Source organism: Periplaneta americana, chromosome 16, assembly GCF_040183065.1.
Source record: "Periplaneta americana isolate PAMFEO1 chromosome 16, P.americana_PAMFEO1_priV1, whole genome shotgun sequence".
NCBI classification, from domain to species: domain Eukaryota; kingdom Metazoa; phylum Arthropoda; class Insecta; order Blattodea; family Blattidae; genus Periplaneta; species Periplaneta americana.
The window spans coordinates 34,133,698-34,154,274 of NC_091132.1; the positions used below are offsets into that span (position 1 = coordinate 34,133,698).

The 20,577-nt window shown below is 35.6% G+C and overlaps 1 protein-coding gene across 2 annotated transcripts in view; it reads right to left on the reverse strand.

Moving 5' to 3' along the window:
• Nucleotides 1–20,577, reverse strand: part of LOC138691157 (all trans-polyprenyl-diphosphate synthase PDSS2-like) — a 37,889-nt gene that overhangs the window by 11,768 nt on the left and 5,544 nt on the right. For both annotated transcript variants that reach the window (XM_069812909.1, XM_069812910.1), the window contains exons 2-5: nt 8,695–8,823; nt 6,858–7,059; nt 6,170–6,427; nt 3,443–3,607 (exon numbers count right to left, since the gene is read on the reverse strand). In XM_069812909.1, coding sequence (XP_069669010.1) covers nt 3,443–3,607; nt 6,170–6,427; nt 6,858–7,059; nt 8,695–8,823 — 754 coding nt within the window. The remainder of the gene's footprint in view (nt 1–3,442; nt 3,608–6,169; nt 6,428–6,857; nt 7,060–8,694; nt 8,824–20,577) is intronic.

Consider the following 20,577-nt stretch of genomic DNA (forward strand, 5'->3'; position numbering starts at 1 on the left):
AAGTAAACATATTACTCACACCAGTAATCATAAAATGCTAATGGTTGTACCACATATAAGAAGAATGAATGGTGATAGATTAGTTTGTTAAATTCCTACGCATTTGGACCAACAACAACAGATGAGTTTTAGACTAACTAGAAAAAATAGAGATAAGACATTCAGATATCAAAGTATACTTCATTACGAGTACTACATGCTTTGATTTTTTGTTCATCTGTTTAAAAATAATTAAAAATGGTATCGTAAAGTGTTTCAGGCATTTGTTTATGAGTACCGGTATATCATTTTGCACTGGCCATGAATTTCCACTGTTATTGTTTGTGTTAATATTTCTCTCTGCTTTTGTAGTTTTCAGTGAAAAATTAAATGATCAATTGTTCGTTCTTCTTCGTCATGACACATTACTAGTAGGTCATCAATTGCCTTGAATCTATACAAGTAGCTGATATCTTACCATGTTCTGTCACTAGATGTCAGCTCTTGTGTAATACTGATATCTTCAGCCAGAACATTTTCTAACCGAAAGGAAGAATGTTCTGCACATAGGTTCTTTGTCATAGCTGTCCAGTTAATTTACCACTTGGCAAGACTCTGTTCTCTTTCTTCAGTAGTTAGCGTCATCACAGTTTCTTGCTATGAAATCATTTCTCCTTCTCCCCCCCCCCCATTTAATCTTATTCCTGCGTACTTTTACCCATTTAAAATGAGTTATCCAACCCTCTACCTTAAATCTGTTAATTTTTTCTTTTAACTCAATTATTATGCTCTCATATTTGAAGCTGTTAGTAGGCCTAGATCTAATGTTAGTTATTTCACTATCTGTGCACACTACTATCTTCTTGTCTAATGCACAGATGTTCTACCAGTTGTCTACAGCTTCTAATGCTATTAGTTCAACTTGGTTGTTCGCACTGTGATCATGCAGACTGTATTTCAACTGTTCTGTCATATTACCACTCATATACGGCTAATGCTGCTCATACATGTCCTCGAATTTACATCTATCAATGCATATTTCTACAGGTTATAACTCAATATCTATCACTTCTGTTAGTTCCTCACTTCTACAGAAGGATTTTCATTTCATTTCATTTATTGTATTCCAAAGATCTTACATTAGCATTGAAGCTTTTAAGATGTGGAACAAGTCAAAATTTTACAAGATTACAATTTTTTGGCGAGATGAAGTGAGGCCAGGATTCGTCATAGATTACCTGGCATTTGCCTTATGGTTGGGGGAAAACCTCGGTAAAAACCCAACCAGATAATGAGCCCAAACAAGGATCTAATCCAAGTTCGAGCGCAGCTCCAGATTAGCAGACTAGCAAGTCTGCCAACTGAGCTATGTTGATGGCCCTACAAAAAATATGCATAGCAAGCAAATGATTTAATTTACAAACCTAAGTTGAGCTATAAAAATATAATACATAGCAAGTAAATAATTCAATGTTCCAGATTCTTTTTGTCATGTGAGTTGTTGTATGGTCTTGCATCTTTTCTTGTAACAGTATCTCTATTGGTAATACATCAGCCATTATACATATACTTCATATGAATTCGCCCTGTATCTATCAATCAATTAAAGGACATTATGGAGCATTAGCTATTATTGTATTTATGGGAAATTCTTCGTAACAATCAAAACCTTATACCTAAATACCGAAGAAATTCTTCAGGAGCAACCTTCAGACATTTTACAGGTCACAACTGCTTGAGTAAGCATTTGCAGAGGACTAAAGTCTATCCATCACTTTTTTTGTTCCCATTGCATCCTCCAAGAAGAAATTCTTCAAAATCATATCCTACGATATCTAGCACTTATTAATAAAAAGTAAAAAATACTGGAGCACATGAGAACATATGGCTTCAATGTCAAAAGCTCAATATTAGCAAATAAGAACATATCTAGCCGTTCTGTGTGTTTGTAGTTGTACCACTGTTGGTTATAAAAATGCTCAATTTCTCTCATCTTTTCTTCACTTCTTTTCTGTGGTCATTTCTAAGCTACATAAATATAGGATGTGTAAACAGATTTCACTACACAGTGAAAACATGCCGTGGATCAGAATCAATTTATCATGAACTTGAAGTGATATTCAAATACAAAGAAAATATCAGACACTTACAACAAATACTATTTGATAAGCACTGATATATTCTTTTTAAAAATTACTATTTCCTTTATCAACGGTTTCTGCAATTTCGAGACTCAAACATGCTTTTCATGTTTTGCTCAGTCTGTCTTTGTTAACGAAGCTCTCTATCAAAATGTTGTACACTTTTTTTATGGCATGACAGTATTTTATTATATTACTAGCCGTACCCGTGTGCTCCGCTGCACCCGTTAGAAATAAATATAAAGTAATTATATAATTAAAATAGGATATTTGATCCAGGGAACATTCGTGTTTGATAGAAGGATAAATCGTTTATTATGTTACTTAATTTAAATTTAATTAAAAAATTTAAATGCTATCATTTTGATCCAGAGACCACTCATTTGGTCATAAAAATTAGTTTAGGAAATACAGGAAACGAATGTACAGAATAGCCTACCAAGTTTTCTGTGCATAGGAATCTATTTTAATCTTACCTGTCCTCGATTCACTTAGAAGTTACTGTGATAACATTATAGCATTATGTCCATCTAGAGAAACTACACTTTCCAATGGTGAATTAATAATTAATTATACAAATCGGTTAATTTAGCTTCCGATATTACTTCATAGAAACGCAGAAACATTCTCTGTAGGCTATCTTTCATAGCTTTCGATTGTTGCTGTCCAAGGCCCCTTATAGACGAAGTCATTTGTTTTTTAATTCATTACACGGCCTTAGATGGCAGTTATTTTAATTTTAAAACTCATTTATCTCATTAAATATCAGTCCTATCAAAATTTTTTAAAGAATAAAACTTATCGGAAATGATTTCTAAAGAAATTTTTGTTATGTAACATTTTTCATAAAAATCAATAATAAGCGAGATATTTCGATTTATTTAATTCAGGCCCCCTTATAACCCCCCTTTTAAATAATGTATTTTGAATGCCATATAGCCTATAATCTAAGTTACAACGAACTTAATTTATATTCCAATTTTCATCGAAATCCGTTCAGCCATTATCGCGTGAAAAGGTAACAAACATACAGACAGACAGACAGACATACAAACAAAAATTTCAAAAAGCGATTTTCGGTTTCAGGGTGGTTAATTATATATGTTAGGACCAATTATTTTTGGAAAATCGAAAATTACCAGAAAAATTTCGGCTACAGATTTATTATTAGTATAGATACCCCATATAATGATAGCAGCCTATCATAGAGCATAATGTTACACTCCAAGCTCAGAAATTAAATTCATTACTGTGTGACTAATGGAAAAACAGTAATACCGATACATTAAGCATTAACCAGCAACCAATCAGCTACAACATACCTTTTCATAGTCGACATTCTTGACGGAATCAAGTCCCTTGTCGATCTCGTTGAATAAACTGGGATCATGCTGCAAGTGGAAGAGTACTGGAGCAGATGTGAGATTGAACAGTGAACCAGATACATACTGCGATCCGGGAATAAAGGGCTCTAAGTCAACACAGGCCTGAAAACAAGTTACGTACCTCTTTATGTTTCCTATAACTAAGACACTTCTTGTGACTTGAGATATAATAATTATGGAATCCTTATATTATTTCTTGTTTTCCCATTGTTCAGTCCTTATTTCTGGTAAAAATATCATACTCATAAAACCTATTAATCATTCTGCCTTCCTATGAGAGGCTTTCGAACTAATGCTAGACATCCATTAGCAAATGTGCTTCTTTGGTTTTGTAGTAAGCAGTGGCGTATACTGGTTAAAGGGTTTGGGCTACCGCTGACCCTATTATTACACAAAATATATCTAACAATTACTTTAATTTTAATTACTATGGTAAAACTAATAATACAAAATTATTACATTATGTTATATTATAAACTTTTTCTTTTGTAATTTCCTTGGGCTACCGCCGGTAGCCCCGGTAGCCCGCAAAATACGCCCCTGGTAGTAAGCATAATGTAAGACCATCACATTCAAGAACAAAGAACAAACACAATTTAAGGAACACACACATACAATCCTTATTGCTTAGAGGTAAATATCCATTCCATTTCCAAGAATAAAAAGAAAAACATTTGTGACTGAAGAAGCTAGAGCTTATTGCTCACAACAGGTTTTACCAATAGCAAATCATAAATATGTCGAAACACAGTAGGACATCGTTAATCCGTACTAACTGGGGGGATAAGTTGTCTGGATTAGCAAAAATCCATTTCGATGGGCCAGTTCAAAAGGGAAACTACTCAAAATTTAAAGTTCTGAGAAAACTGCATTTTAAAGCTGTGAAAAATTCAATTAACACACTTCAATTTGAAACTTGTAGTATTTCTTCGGAATATGTATGATAAGAACTTTCTTGTGTTAAATGTTATTAACGTACCTTGTTAACATGTTTCGACCTATTTTCGGTCATCTTCGGAACTGGTCGTTGTTGGTCTTGGCGCCTCTTGTTTCTTGTGTGGGTGCGTTCGTAGTGTAGAGTCAAAGAGTGTATGTGTTTTGAAATTGAGTTGTATGTTGAGAATATCGTTGGGGTGTGTTTGTAGTATATATAAAACATCATTAATAGGATTTGAAGTAGGCCTAATTTCAATGATCCTTGGATTTTTCACAGCAACATGAAGCTATAAAAGAGCAAGTTTCTCAAAATTTTAAATTCTGATTTGTTTCCCTTTTGAACTGGCCCATCAAAATAAACTGAAATAGCCTAAAAGAACAGTAGAAAATTCATTAAAAGTCGGTTTACAAGAACAAAGCACGTCTATTATACATTTAAAGCTCATAGACCTAATATACAGAGTGAATCGTAAGTAATGCCATTAATTTCACGGGTTATTCTTTGAGATATTCCAAAGAAAAATGTTAAATACAATTTTTCTCGTTTTTGTTTTATGTGAAACATTTCATAGTGTAGGCATTTTGTGAAAGTCATTGATTTAATTCCCAATATGCTCAGTCAATTTATGGGAGCAGTGTATTATGATAATATATTATTGAAATAGTTTTAGTTTTGTCCTTTAAATGTGCAGAAATTTGATCCAAATAAATGTACTGTAACACTGTAAAATTCCTTTTCAAAACGAAAAGTTATATTTGTTCGAATCAAATTTCTACATATTTAAAGGAAAAAACTAAAATTCTTTACATAAAATGTTAAAATGCTTCCTTCAACCTCGATGAACTTTGCAGCTCGTGTAACCAGATGCCATGTTGCTAATTTGAGCTGGCTCGGACATTCTTCAATGTGATAACAAGCATTTAAAAAGCAGGCAAGCAATTGCTGTCTTGTTTCCACTTTGCAGTTGTAAACTTCGCTCTTTAACCAACCACATAATAAAATAATCTAATGGTGTAAGGTCGGGTGACCTCGGTGGCCAAGAAATTCTCTGCATGTGTAAAGACTCGTGGCATTGTGATTTCACTACACAGAATATACTCGTACTTAGTAAATGTTACAACCTTTCTGACAGACTCAAAGTCAGCGACCCAGGATTGTAAGACTCATCTTTCCACCCCTCCATATGCAACATGACAAAGGCAATAGTACAAACTAATATCGGTTTGTGCATCAATGTTAGTAATTATGTGGAGGGAGAAAAAAAGACTCATGTTTGTTATTTTCAAATAGCTGTTTCTCAGAAACCATTGAAAATAAGACGTATGTTTATATAATGTTTTTTCTTTAGAACTGCCCGTACTATCACCCTTAAATGTATAGCCTTTTCCTCCTGAATCACTCCGTATACCTTAGAAACTATTACCACAGTCTAATATATACAGTCACGAAGCTCAATACATAGTAAATATGCATCCATAGATAGATGTTAAGCACTAGGATCGCTACTATCGCCTCATCACAGACAATGAGAAATAGTACCTGCACAGTCTATTATTTCTAGTATCCTCAACAACTCAAGCTTTGCGACTGTATATACTAGACTGTGGTAATACCAAATTATTTGCGAGACTGGTGTCAAGTGCTTATCCTGCTCGTATACGTTTCAAGCTGAATTATTTTTAAGTGCTCTACTTGTTCATATTTTCCTGTTACTGTAAAATATTTACCTGCCAGGCTAGTGCTAGATGCTTGCCGAAGTTGTAGCCCTGTTCCTGCAGCTCCCTCCCATGGCCCGCCAGCTTGAGTGTCCCTTGACACGCCCTGCCCAGTAGGCTGCCTGCAGAGAGAACATTGCGGTGCGTCCAATCCTGTGCAGCATCACAGACTCCTTGTGGAGATGGCAAGGGATTATTTTGCTGGTCTCTTCGGCCAACAAATTCCCCCTCAGCCAAGTCACGAACTGCACCACTTATGAGTTCAACCAACTGGAAATGAGAAGCTCTGTTTCCTTCACTTAATGTTACATTCATTTAAATTTTAAAATTGTATTACGTAAACTCTTTCAAATTTCAGTTTAAATCAAGTCAAGTTAAACATAGTTCCCAATAAATACATTCTGTTGGGACATCATTTCATTGATTCAAAATTTTGATAAAATGCTGAAGAATCTTCTGAACATGCAACAGTGACGGCATATTTGAAGGGTTCAGAACCCCAAGCGCCATTTACTAAAACCGTAGAAAACAAGGGTTAAAATGAAATTATTACCATAATTCAATGGAAACATATAGCACTGCCCTCAGCTATTTGAATCTGCAAATCTCGGAAATTTTTATACAGAGATGTACGTAATAAAATAATATAATACACTCGTGCACAATAGACGTAAAGACAAGGTATTACTTAATCACACACCTCTTGGTTCCGCAGAGATGCCAGTTCAACACAAGAGTTGGCCAGAAGGTAGTCCCCACTCAACAATGCTATCTTGTTCCCAAATGCCATGTCATTGAGTGTAGCTGCTTCCGGGTACATGCCAGAGCAAATGTTCACCATGGCCTTGTGAACTAAGTGACTGGTTCGAATCATCTCTGTCACCTCAGCAAGTGCACGCTGACTGTGGGGCAATTGAATCCTGCATTACATTCTAGTACATTGCCATACTGCCACAATCAATGTGGCACATCTGTGAAACGCATTTTTTCATAGTACGTATGCCATATCTACTGTCATTCTCATTCCAATATTGTATACTAATATATCGTCATTGTACTGTTCCTTAATTGCCTGTGCCATTAAATAAGAAAGTACCTTAGCACTACATTTAGTACTCCAGAGTTGAGCATGTGGATATGGAGAAGAATGGAATGTGTGAAGTGGACAGACAGAATAAGAAATGAAGCTGTGTTGGAAAGAGTGGAGTGGAGAAAGAATAATGCTGAAACTGATCAGGAAAAGGAAAAGAAATTGGTTGGGTCACTGGCTGAGAAGAAACTGCCTACTGAAGGATGCACTGGAAGGAATGGTGAATGGGAGAAGAGTTCGGGACAGAAAAATATATCAAATGATAGACGACATTAAGATTATATGGATCATATGCGGAGACAAAGAGGAAGGCAGAAAATAGGAAAGACTGGAGAATGCTGGGTTTGCAGTGAAAGACCTGCCCTTGGGCAGAACACTATGAATGAAATGAATGCCGTTTAATTTCAGAATCAAAGGTGAGGATAACTGTAATAAAATCTCTAAAGTAGAATAGAGATCAAAAAACATTTCAATGAAAACCGTCATCTGATAGTTAGAAATTCAAAATGACGGATAGGAATAAAAATCAGTGCCTTCCTACAATGTTGACTACATTTAACCAACATTAAAATTATATTATAGACAATATTAAATATATACATTTTATGTGACAAAACGTCCGAAGAGTAAGAGTTCCCAAAATTCATTAGAAGTTGCTCGCAAGTTCCCATAATATTGACAATTTTACACTACAAATTTTATTTCTCTTTTATAGATGAAGAGAAATTTTCAAATATAAACTAGAAGAAAGCTATCATATTGTAAATGAGATTTGGAAGATATATGTTTGAAATAACTTTAAGAGAAAGAAATAGAACAGTGAAATATAAATAGTACAAGAAATAAGGTACCGGTATAGCCTATCTGTATAGACCTAGTAATGTTTTATAAGCCAGAAGTAAAATAAAATCAAAATGGTCAAAAAGCAAATGAGTAGAACTGGCAGAAAAATTCTGATAAAGGCACATATAAGCGTGTATGTATGCATGAATGACATAAAATGAATTGAATGCCACAGTTTCCCTTACATTTATGCAGATAGCAATCGTTCTATTATTAAGGCATAGGAGTTTAATGATATTTAAACTTACCTTTAAATGTAAATTTAAAATAAGGCACGTTTACAGCACCTCGTTAATGGATCCTTTTATGTTAAGTTAAAGTTACATAAGTTTATGTAAATGGGCTCTAAATGCACATCGAACCCTCAGGGAAAATATGACTACTGTATTATTGGTGATGATTATGATGAAGAAAATAATACGAAGACAGACCAGAAGGAAAAGAACGAGAAAAGAAAGAGAGGATATTGGAAAAAACTTTTGAAATGAGGATTCATGTCTATTGATACATTTATAAGGATGTCATTCATGCTATTAATATGGCATAGGAGTTGACAAATTTTTAACTTTTATTAAAAATACAATTCCTGTATTCACCTGCTTACCTGTGCAGTACGCCAGCTGCCTTATCCTCTTCCATCTCCTCGACATTCAACTGTCCTGCAGCTTTGGAGATAAGTAGAACTATGAGTCCCCAAGCCTGCATGTTGCTGCGGCCATTGTACAACAGACTCCTGCAATAAAAATATACTGCATGATCACTAAACTGTACTTAGAGTGTTCCCCAGTATTTTATTTTTAATCGTTCGTACTGTAAAAATGGCTATAATGTAAAGTTTTATAAAGAATTAGTTTTCTTCAATCATCTTCACTTATTTACAGTCACTTCAACTTCTAGGTCATATCACGACTGTACCCTAGTTTACTGTTACGAATGCTCGTTGCTGTTATACTTAGGGTTGCCAGGTTTTACGTTTTTCCCGTATTCTTACGTTTTCTGGATGCTAATGTGGCCTTACGTTTTTTATTCTCCCATACAACACTTTCTTCCTTTATTTCGAATTTGGCACTGTGTAATACTATCAAATTTCTTTGTCAAAGAAGTTTGATAAAATTAATATGATAAAATCTTTTACAGTGTAATATAGCATCTTTGATCACATCTAGCTGTGACATAGTTCTGTGATAAAAGTTATGGTCATCATCATACATTTGATAAATCTGTGACTGAGAAGAAAGAAAATAGTGGACATTAAGTACACATGGTCTGTGAAAACCACAAAACTTTTAATACCAGATTAAGAGTCGCATGAAATGTTTCATCATCCATTATTAAATACTTAGGACTTCACATCTTCACACTGAAGTTCTCTCAGTAGAGTTTGATGAATTTTTTTTGTATCTGTTCTCCCTACCCCAATCTCTAACATAAATCGTCTGCTTGGAGTGTAAACCTGCTAACAAAAAGGAAAATTTACAGGGGAAACAAAAAACTGAATATAAATTAACTCTGAAACTTCAACACCTGTGTCCACACCTGTGGAGTAACGGCTAGCACGTCTGGCCGCGAAACCAGGTGGCCCGGGTTCGATTCCCGGTCAGGGCAAGTTACCTGGTTGAGGTTTTTTCCGGGGTTTTCCCTCAGCCCAATATGAGCAAATGCTGGGTAACTTTCGGTGCTGGACCCCGGACTCATTTCACCGCCATTATCACCTTCATCTCATTCAGACGCTAAATAACTTGAGATGTTGATAAAGCGTCGTAAAATAACCTAGTAAAAAAAAAAAATTCACCACCTGTACTTTGGATTTGATCTTAAAATTTCAGAGTTAATTTATACTCAGTCTTTTGTCTCTCCTGTAAAATTTCCTTTTTCGTTAGTTAGCAGGTTTACACTCTAAGCCGAAGAAATACGTTTTTTCTTTGACTTCTTCTTTAGTAGTAATGCGATAACCATTACTGCATTTACAGTCGCAACAAGCATAGAACTGTTGTGGATCCATTATTAGAACTGTGATGAAAAATATGATAAAAGCTTTGACATAGTGTAATATATTCAAAATCTTACATTTGATCATATATATTTGATCAAAAATTTTATCATATTCTGTGACACAGAAATTTGATAGTGTAATATAGGCCATAGTAAAATACTGTATAACAGTTTTACTGACTGTATTGCTAAAGAGGTGAGGTTGTGTCTAAGTGGGTCAAATTCTTCACATTGGTACCTCAGCAGAAAGTGCCAAATATTTCCTAACTCATATGTTTCATACTGAGCATAACTGAATCGAATGCATTTGTGGAACTGAGAGCATGGGAATGGGGAACGGAATGGGATGGTCAGAAGTGTTTGTTAAAGAAGTCATAAATCTGTTAAGTGGGCATTCAAAGGAGCCTCCGAACTGCACACTATGATAGTGAATATACTTTACCCGGAGTGAAATGATGTGCATGCCCTAAAGCCTTACATGGACCACCCCCTACAGCCTGCAGAATCCCTATTACTTTTCCACGTAGGTATTATCACAGTCCCTCAACCCCGGTCCCACGAGATACCATGAGCCTCAGGGGAGAGCCCATGGTACATAGCACTACCACCAGCAACTAATGACCACATACCACATACCACGAAGGAAGTGTAATTATGATGGCGAAATGAGTCCGAGGTCCAACGCCGAAAATTACCCAGCAATTGGAGTTACACAATAAGAGACCAAGCGCCAAAAACGTGTTTCGAAATATTGCCATTGAAATAAATCTGTTTTTTTTTAGAAAACATTTTATGCAAGAAGTATTATAACATTCATACTATTACAAAAAAATATCACAAATAATACCAAAAAAAATTCTAACCGATATTTAATAAGAGACCAGCAGTTGAATTAATATTTCAAAGCAAAATAAATAAATGAATTTTATGCAATAAACGAATTTTTGCTTATAAATAGCAGCAAAATTCAGATATCGTAATCTTGATTTTTTGCTAGTTCAACGGATTTGTTCAAATATCTCATTTTTTTTTTTTCAAATTGTTGGTTGGTCTATTATTGCGTAACTCCGTCCAATTTTCCTTCAATTGGTTGAGGGAAAACCTCTGAAAAAACCTAAGTTCCACGTAACTTGTCCCAAAGAGGATTTGAACTCAGACCCGCTCGTTTCACTGTCAGGTAACTCGTTTCACTGCTAACCGTTACTCCACGTAACTTGGCCCAAAGAGGATTTGAACCCAGACCCGCTCGTTTCACTGTCAGGTAACTCGTTTCACTGCTAACCGTTACTCAACGTAACTTGGCCCAAAGAGGATTTGAACCCAGACCCGCTCGTTTCACTGTCAGGTAACTCGTTTCACTGCTAACCGTTACTCCACAGCGGCGGGCCAACAAGATATATTTGTCATTAGAATACATAAAAGGAAACCGCAAACTATTTTGCGTGTATGCATATTGGGATGCCTACTGCTCAGGGAAGCTTTATCAGCAGATTTGTAGGTATTAACTTTTAAAAATCTGCAAGACTGCAATGGTAACAGAATGGCATTTTTCGCTTGAATGGTAATGTTAATATATTCTATTTGCGTTTTAAGTTCGTTAATAGATTAGCACACGGGGAAATTTATGGGGCTAGATAAAAACTTAGGTAAATACGATATTTTATTTTAGACGTTATTTATTTAAATACAGATAAAGTGGAAGTGACGTCCTTGAATTTGAAGACAGGCGTTCTAGTGTCGCATTAAAACATGACACACCCTCGCTAATATTCCTGATGTCCTTATGGTGATACAAAAGTAGGAGTCTTCTCAGAAGTTTCTCTACTGTATCTAGGCCTACATATATTGATTTGTGAAATGTTTTAATAGGAAACAAAATATTCCTCCTTTGTAAGTATAACATAACGGGAACGAGAGAATATAAATAGTGGGTTGACTCACTATGAAGTATATAGTCTGCCAATTATTTCTTGAAAGGACGTCCTTTAAGTGACTACCACTGAGATGGAAATGTGCTTCGTCAAACATCTACAAAGAATCAATAAAGTCTTCATCGTCATCCATGCGATTTAAAAAGTCTTCTCACAAATGCTCCTCCGTTAAGAATATCGCGACGTTTTAATTATGCTATCTGAATTTTGTATGGACGAAAATGTAAGTCGCTTGAACATATGAGACGGTGTCATGACGCCGTAAATTAAAGTGGCGAAATTCATGCTCTATAGCTTTAATTAAAAAAAAAAACACGTTGTTCACCACTCCACCTTTCCATAATGACTAAATGGCAATAGAATGTGCGCGCAATTTATCGCCCCTCAACTGTGCTGTGAGAGATACACGCTCCTTAAAATCGCCCGTTCTTCTGTCAGACCTGTAGCATAATATTCAGGATTACATTTGAGGCCCTCAGCTTTGCATATTGCGTTTATTGCTTCGGAGAGCTTCTCATATTGTTCTCTTCAAAGTGTAAATCGGCCTAATCAGCACTCCCAGATTTTGTGTCTTCCTGACTCTAATAATTAAAACAGTTGCATGAACACAATATTTTCATAAAGGCTTCTTTAATTATACATGTTTCGGGGTTACTAGCCTACTTCCCCATCATCAGTAATTAAGTGTCACGGATCGATGATCAAATTTTATGTCTTCGTGATTGAAGATGAAAAAAATTGTGTCCATACAACTGTTTTAATGATTTATTTAGGAATATAATATAATTATGGTGATTACTTTCACGTGTCAATATTGAACAAGTTTATAAATACGTAGTTGACTAGTTTCAGCTTGGGAGCCATCTTCAGAACTGTAATGCATTTTAATTATACTTTAAGAATTTAAATTCATTAACACTGTTGAATAGTGACCACATTGCAGAATTTATATAGCCTAAATATTTTCTGATAAATAAGTAAAATAAATAAAATAAATAACGTGAATAAAAGCAATCTAAGTTAATTATTAAATGAAAAACTGTCCACCTAAGACAATGAAATAGTCCAAAGTCACACTTTAACAAAAGTGGCCTTTTGTGCGAATGCATTTCTTATAGGCTACATATTATGAGCAACCTGTCAGTAAAATATTATAAAAATAAATTACTCTACAAATGACGTAAGTATACGCCGAAGAAATTATGATATCGCAGCTAATAGAATTGGACTCTAAACCTTGAATACGCTCTCCTGTAAAATTTTGTCTGTGTGGCTTAGGACTATATCATTCTCACCCCTTCATATCAAAAAGAATCTTTCGCTTGTTAAGGATGCTAGTACACACTAAATGTTATTTTAGAAACATGATCGATTTTTGAAGCAACATGGAGCTTTTGCCCTGTTTTATTGTATGGAAAATATTGAATTATACTACGTATCCACATAATGTTGAGCTGCGTTCGTTTTCGTTAGTATTTTCAACATATTACTGGAAAATGTTTGCCACACTTTTACTCTTTTCTATTTCGAACAAAAATAACTGTCCCTAAATAGCATAATCCCTCATTTAGGCAGGAATTAGAATATGCATTATTTAAGTAACACTTTTGACGTGTGACGTCTATATTCGACCTACACTAATAGAAAAAATGAAAGGATTTTGTGGACTTTGACTTCGGTTACCATAGTAATGCTTACGTAATATCCGATAAAAATAACGATATGAACGAGTCCATTCCGATACATAAGAGGAATCCGCATATACATATTATAAAGGACATAACCTACTCGGAAGAGTTTATTATAATCCATGGTGGGAGGAAGTTGCGATATATTTAAAACAAATAATGCTATTCAGTTGTGCTTTGAAATTTACGCGAAACAGACGTGTGCATAATACAGGACTATAGAACGTTAATACAAGCTTGACATAGGCTAACTCATATATATAGATGGATGAAACATAATAGCAATAGCAATATTTACGGGATATTCTTTTGTGCATAAAATTATATAGCATACATATAGGAATTTGTTTGTGACTCAAGAACAGTTCTTTACTTGTCTTCTTAACAGTACGTTCTATTGTAATGCATTATTATTATTATTATTATTATTATTGGAGAATTGACTGTTATTCATAGCTTATTTTATTTCGTTCATTACACATACTTAAATGTTACAAGGAATTGCATCTGTCTTAATTTATGTAGCCTACATACTTTACACGCAATATAAGGATTTCCTCAAATCCCCTGTAACTTTTTTTAAGTAAGATATCAGAGATAATTTACAAACTTTTATTTATGTATGTACTGTACTTAATTGTTCACAAATACCAATAAAGTAGCTATTCGTGTAGGTCATTCGGTATCTCGTGAAACTTTCCTGCGCGTCAGGGGAAGAAAGTGCACTGAGAAGCTTCCCTTCCACCAGGTGGCCCGGGTTCGAACCCCGGTCGGGGCAAGTTACCTGGTAGAGGTTTTTTCCGGGGTTTTCCCTCAACCCAATACGAGTAAATGCTGGGTAACTTTCGGTGCTGGACCCCGGACTCATTTCACCGGCATTATCACCTTCATTTCATTCAGACGCTAAATAACCTAGATGTTGATACAGCGTCGTAAAATAACCCAATTAAAAAAAAAAGCTTCCCTTCCTCGCTACGCTCCTACTCGTAGGATGTTCTTAGGCTCAATTCACACGGACCACAGCACAACCACAAAACGGTGTGCAGTCAGGAATTGCTATAGAAACAGATGATAGTATTCACACGGACCACAAATTGAAGTCATTGTCGAAGTCTATCGCAATGAGTGGTCGGTATCACCCACAGAATTGTCGTTGTCCGTGGTCGAGCGCAACTCACACAGTGCGATACGTCGACCACTCGCCGCCGACACTTTATCCTTGGAAATGACAGACGCTTTCTTGGCAAATAGCAAGCTTGCGGTGTGGTTGTCTGTGTTCGATATGGATTTCAAGCGACCACAAAAAAGTGGTCCGCGTGTGGTCGGTTCTGCTGACAGCACCACACACAAACTGCAAAATAATCGCAAAGTTGTGGTCCGTGTGAGTTGAGCTTTACTATATGCTACGGCGCACGCAACCATTTTGTTTCACGAGATAACGAATGACCTATAATCACTTCTATTGTCATTTTTTCTGTTTATGAAAATTATTTAAGACACACGGAAATATTATGGTTTAAAATGAAATAATATGTAAATTACTTTCTCGTTAAATAAAGAGCAGTACTGTGAAATCAGACCGTTGGAGAGAGAATGGTGAAACTATGTTTTTGTGAATACGCATTTGCATAATAAAGGGAATTTAAAACTACTGACGACTAACTCTTTAAGAAGAGCTAACTCAGGACTATTCTGCTGTCTTACTTACTCTTGCTTTCTTATTATTTGTGACAAAAGATGTTTTATTATAGCACATTTTTCGATGTCGCGTACAGAAAGGCTGTAACGAAAGTTGCGCATTCTTTCGTAATACTGTATCTTGCATGTTCAAATTTTGCATTACTTCTTATTCGTACAAACCCATTAAACAAAATAAGACGCATGTGACGAAACAGAATTCTTAACGAAAAAAAAAAAAAAAAAACAACAGAATGAAGGCCTTGGATATCTCAAGAGATACGTAAATATTACTCATAAACTCGGATGTAAGCCTACAATACGTGTAATTTCGAAACTGAAGCGAGAGTACATTGTACTTTTACATTACTGCGCAATTATTCTTAAGTTGTAGGTCGCTGTGTGTACTCGTTCTCTTAATTAATAGTCGTTACGCTGTATTTTGAGCGTCTGCGTTACGTTGACAGTAGTTGCGAAAGGATAATGTAGACATTTCATTAAAGGGAACAATTTTATTATACAGTCTGACAGAGTAGGACAAAGAATGAATGTTAATTAATATTTGTGGGTACCTATTTGTTTTACCTTGTTTCTAAGTCGAGTTTACAGTCGAACGATTTCATTCCATGAGTGCCCAAGAGTTAAAAACAAACAATGACATCTTTAACGCAAGAAGTTCTATGAACTATAAATAGTACTATTTATGCACACGACGTGTAATTTTCGGGGATGACTGTTCATCCTCCATTTCTCTTTTATTAGTAGCCTCTTTTTTTCTACTCGAGAATTCGGATGGATTCTCCTGAAAAGTTTTCTGCTCTCTTCATCTGTACAAAACCGTGCTTCAACCAATCTACGTCATTGTCAACTAATTACAGCTCAATGCTATCAATAGATCATGCTGATGACATAAGTTCGCACCTTGGAACCTGCTTTTGTAAATCATTATAAATGGGGAATACTGGTATAGGTATCCTACAAACAAAACTCAGCTCGGACTCCTCGCGGCGCGCATGCTATACCCCTCTTACTCCCCTGCAGTAGGCTTGAGAGCATACTTCATCTGCGTGAGACAGGCACGCCTGCTGGTTTCTGCGCACCGAGTTTTCCTTGTTGGATGCCTATAAATGAAGATGTTTTGAGTCTATGTTAGGTGTAGTCTCGCTTTGATTATGTTTTTTTTTTCTCTCCAGAAAACACTTATTTATCCTGCTTCTTCACTCACAGTACACGTACTTTGATTTAATAGAATAATTACCTATATATACAATATAATTCATTTCCTAAATCAGGATCTGTGAAATGGGGGGAAAAAAATCTTATAACAATAAATGACAACAGACACAGATTTTACAAAAGTAACTTCTAATTTCGTACTGTTACAGTGCCGTAAACTGCTTCCACACAATGTCTAATAGAATTAATGTTACGCCTTTTGGTAACATAAAAACTGATGAATTATAATATGGTCGCAGTATTCTTCCATCCCATTACAGTACCATATCGTCTGAACAATCTAGCAATAAAATTCATGTTTATTGTGATGAAACTTATCTAATGGATATTGATGAAATCACAAACGAGTTCACTGATCAAAGTGAATTCTGACGTAGCAAATCTGACATAGAAGAATTGCATGTCCGTTCTCTCATCCCATGCAGATAAAAGTCGAGGTATGGCATTATACAGAATATGTTTTGAGTCACTGTTGTTCTCTCATATTGTTGCACTAATGGCCGCACCAGAAGGTAGCAGATACCATGTTGTTCACAATCGGATCCTGATTGTTATTTTTTTGTTACTTATTACCAGTGAGTAAATGCCGGTAAGTCCACTGCTGTGAAGTAACAGTTAGCAGTCTGACCATGAAACAAGTGGGGTCTGGCTCAAATCCTGGTTCAAGTTTTTCCCTCAACCAAAATTGAAGCAGAATTTCTGGGTAATTTTTGGTGTTGGACCTCGGACTCATTTCGCCATCATTAATTCAAATGTCATTGTTATCACACCATGAACCCAGTTAAGTATACAGTGCAGTGTGCTCTATACATACAGGAGTATGGCTGTTCGACAAAAAAATCAATGACAGAACAGTAGTAGTAAGCACAATAAATCTCAGGCTGCAGTGCAAGTTTTCGGACCCCTCCTCCATAAAAAAAAAAATCGGTGAAGTACACCTTTATATACCTGTACATTTTTCTTAAATTTTCTTCCTGGTCATTAATTTACAAGTATCATGGTTATACCTCATCAACACTAATCATCTTTGCAGTTAAAAGTGTAGCAGACTGTATTAACAAAGCTGTGCTGTTTTAGATCCGAATCCATGGCACTCACCTGGAACTAATAACGAGGTACACTGTTAATATTTCTCTCCTAAGCTTTCAAGTTCTCCTTTGTGCAGATTCGAAGTTTTCAGTTATATCTTGATGCAGATGAGGAACTAAATATGTATGGTGCTATTCATGGACATTTCGTTAGCCCGCACTACGAGCGTGCTAAACTAGCCTCGGCTATCAAGTAATTACTTGTACAGGATCGATATCATATCATATCGCTAACACTGGTTTATGAATACGAAAAACATTAGTTCGCTGATCCACCAGAAGCCCGCTCTAAGAATGTCTATGAATATGGCCTGTAGGGTTTTACAAAAGTAAGAGATAACTTTAATTGCATATATTTTCTACACAATCTTAAAAATTCTGACACTGGCACATTACACAAGAAATTGAATTTTTTTTTTGCATCACCACCCACTACTGTAATTTCATCGTAGATGTTGTAGGTATCCGCCATTTTGTTCTTGTACAAGTAATAGCTTCTCTTCAGTGCTGCATACAGCAGCTCTGAATTAATGTACTGGAATATCTGCCACAGTTTGTACAGTGGAGTCCTTAACTCACCAATTGTCATAGGTTTGCTCAAGAACACTCATTTCTTCAGATAGCCCCATAACAAATAATCTGGTGGATTAATGTCTGGCGATCTTGCAGGCCAAGTTATAGAAAAGTGCCTACTAATAACACAACTACCAAAACAATAAGAAACAAATAAACTCGTTGTCATTGTAATGCAAAAAAAATCTCATTTCTTCTGTAATAAGCCACTGCAAGAATTTTTAAGATGGTGTAGAAAATGAAGAAAATATGGAAAATTAAAGCTACCGTAAAATGGGATGAATAGGATCAAAACTTCATTCTTGGTTATAAAGTTTTGTTATAAACTGCAATTGAGCGGGAAGACAGTCATTGCTTATTAGAACAATATAGTAACCAATGACTGTCTTCGCTCAATTACAGTTTATAACAAACTTTATAACCAAGAATGAAGTTTTGATCCTATTCCCCCACTAATCCTATTCGCCCCATTTTACGGTACCTCTTACTTTTGAAAAATTCTATACACTGTCTTTCATATAGGCTATTAATAAAATTCCAAATTTACTCGCTTTACGCCTAGAGTTATGTCACATGTTTTACTGGCAGAGTGATAGTCATCAGTACGACACTGGTTTGCAAGCTGTTGTATAGCTTAAAAATGACAGTGTAGTTTGATAAACTAAGTTCAAATTTTAATGACCATATACAAGTACAGAAAATACAGGCCCTCAGATGAATTTTACTTCCCTGCTGCATAGTGTAATCAATGCTGTGAAACACTGGTTGGTTTTCCAGATATAACTTACCTTAAATCTTGATGTGATAGTCCCCTTCTTGAATGCATGCCTCGCATCTTGTAAAAACATTTCCAACACCATGGTAAAGTTTTTGTTTAGTGATATTGAATAGACCTACGCCAATACGAATTTTATTCTGATATACTGTCTTACATAAAAGAGTTGAAAAGTTTGCCTTTTCTATCAAATGCATTAAAGCACGAAGTCAATATGTCATTACTGACACTTTAAAACTGATGGTAGTACTATACTTCGTTTCATAATGTCTGACAGGAGATGTAAACATTGCTGGCATGGGAGAGAAGTATAATTGCTATTCAACCAATGGCAGAGATCTCATTTGATGTCTGACTTAAAGTTGGGCAGTCTGAAGCTTCCTTCCCATGCCCAACTTTGAGAGAGCGTGGAATGAGACCTCTGCCATTGGTTGAATAGCAATTACACTTCTCTCCTCCTCTGCTGGCAATGTTTACTTCTCACATGTCAGACATCATGGAACGAAGTATAGTATGCCTGGCATTTAAATTGCCAAGAACTCAGCAGTAGTTATAGTACTCTCACACCCATGCACGCATGTTTAAATTTGTGATTTTTTATCTAGAAAACCAACTGTAATATCGATGTGAATGCTTAACCATTCGACACTCCATTTCATCTATGATTCATAGTAAAAAAACAGATGTCACTATGTCAGAGCATTGCCTTATGCTGTCACCTCACAAAAATTTGTTTGTAGGGGAGGGGAGGGGTCATTTAAAAGTGCTGGCACAGGGATATGTTGGATATTTAAATACCATCAGAATTCGCTGCTTGTTTGTGAAACAACAGCTCAATTATCCTACATACGCTGGTCACAAGCATGCGGATTTGTTGAACTCCAGTAGATATTGTCACTGAGACAAAGCCAGGCTTTAGCAGTATAAGACACCAGTTCTGGATCTTCCATATTACTTGGTTCCATACCTTCATTTGGAAATTAATATCCATGTTGTATTGAACGTAAACTGTTTTCTCATGGACTGGAGAGGAAGACGTCGCAAAATTTAAATTACACATCAAGCAGTCATTAAGAAAAATTGTATGTTTTGGATAATAGTTTAACTTTATTACATGTGATAAAGGTAATGCAAAGTCATATTATCCCATTATGATAATCATTTTCATCAGCAACTTTGTTGTGTATTAGTTTTTTTGTGGTGGTCATGCTGCTATGAATAGCCTACCCTCTTTAAGTTCTTGCTAGAGAGATGCCAAGAGTATAATATGAGAAAATTTTGTGCAGTAACATCAGCTCTCAATAAATATAAAACTACAGAAAAGGCATGTTGTATCAAAAGAAAAGTTGGGCTAGAATGGTGCCTAATTAAAAAGTAATAATTCGAGAAAGTTAGTACATATATTAATACAATCAAGGATATCAAAATCTGCTGCTTAGGTAACAACAAAATTATTAAAATAAAATACAGTTCAACATATCCGCTAGTCCGAATCACGTAAAATGAAAAAAGCATGTGCGCCAAGCA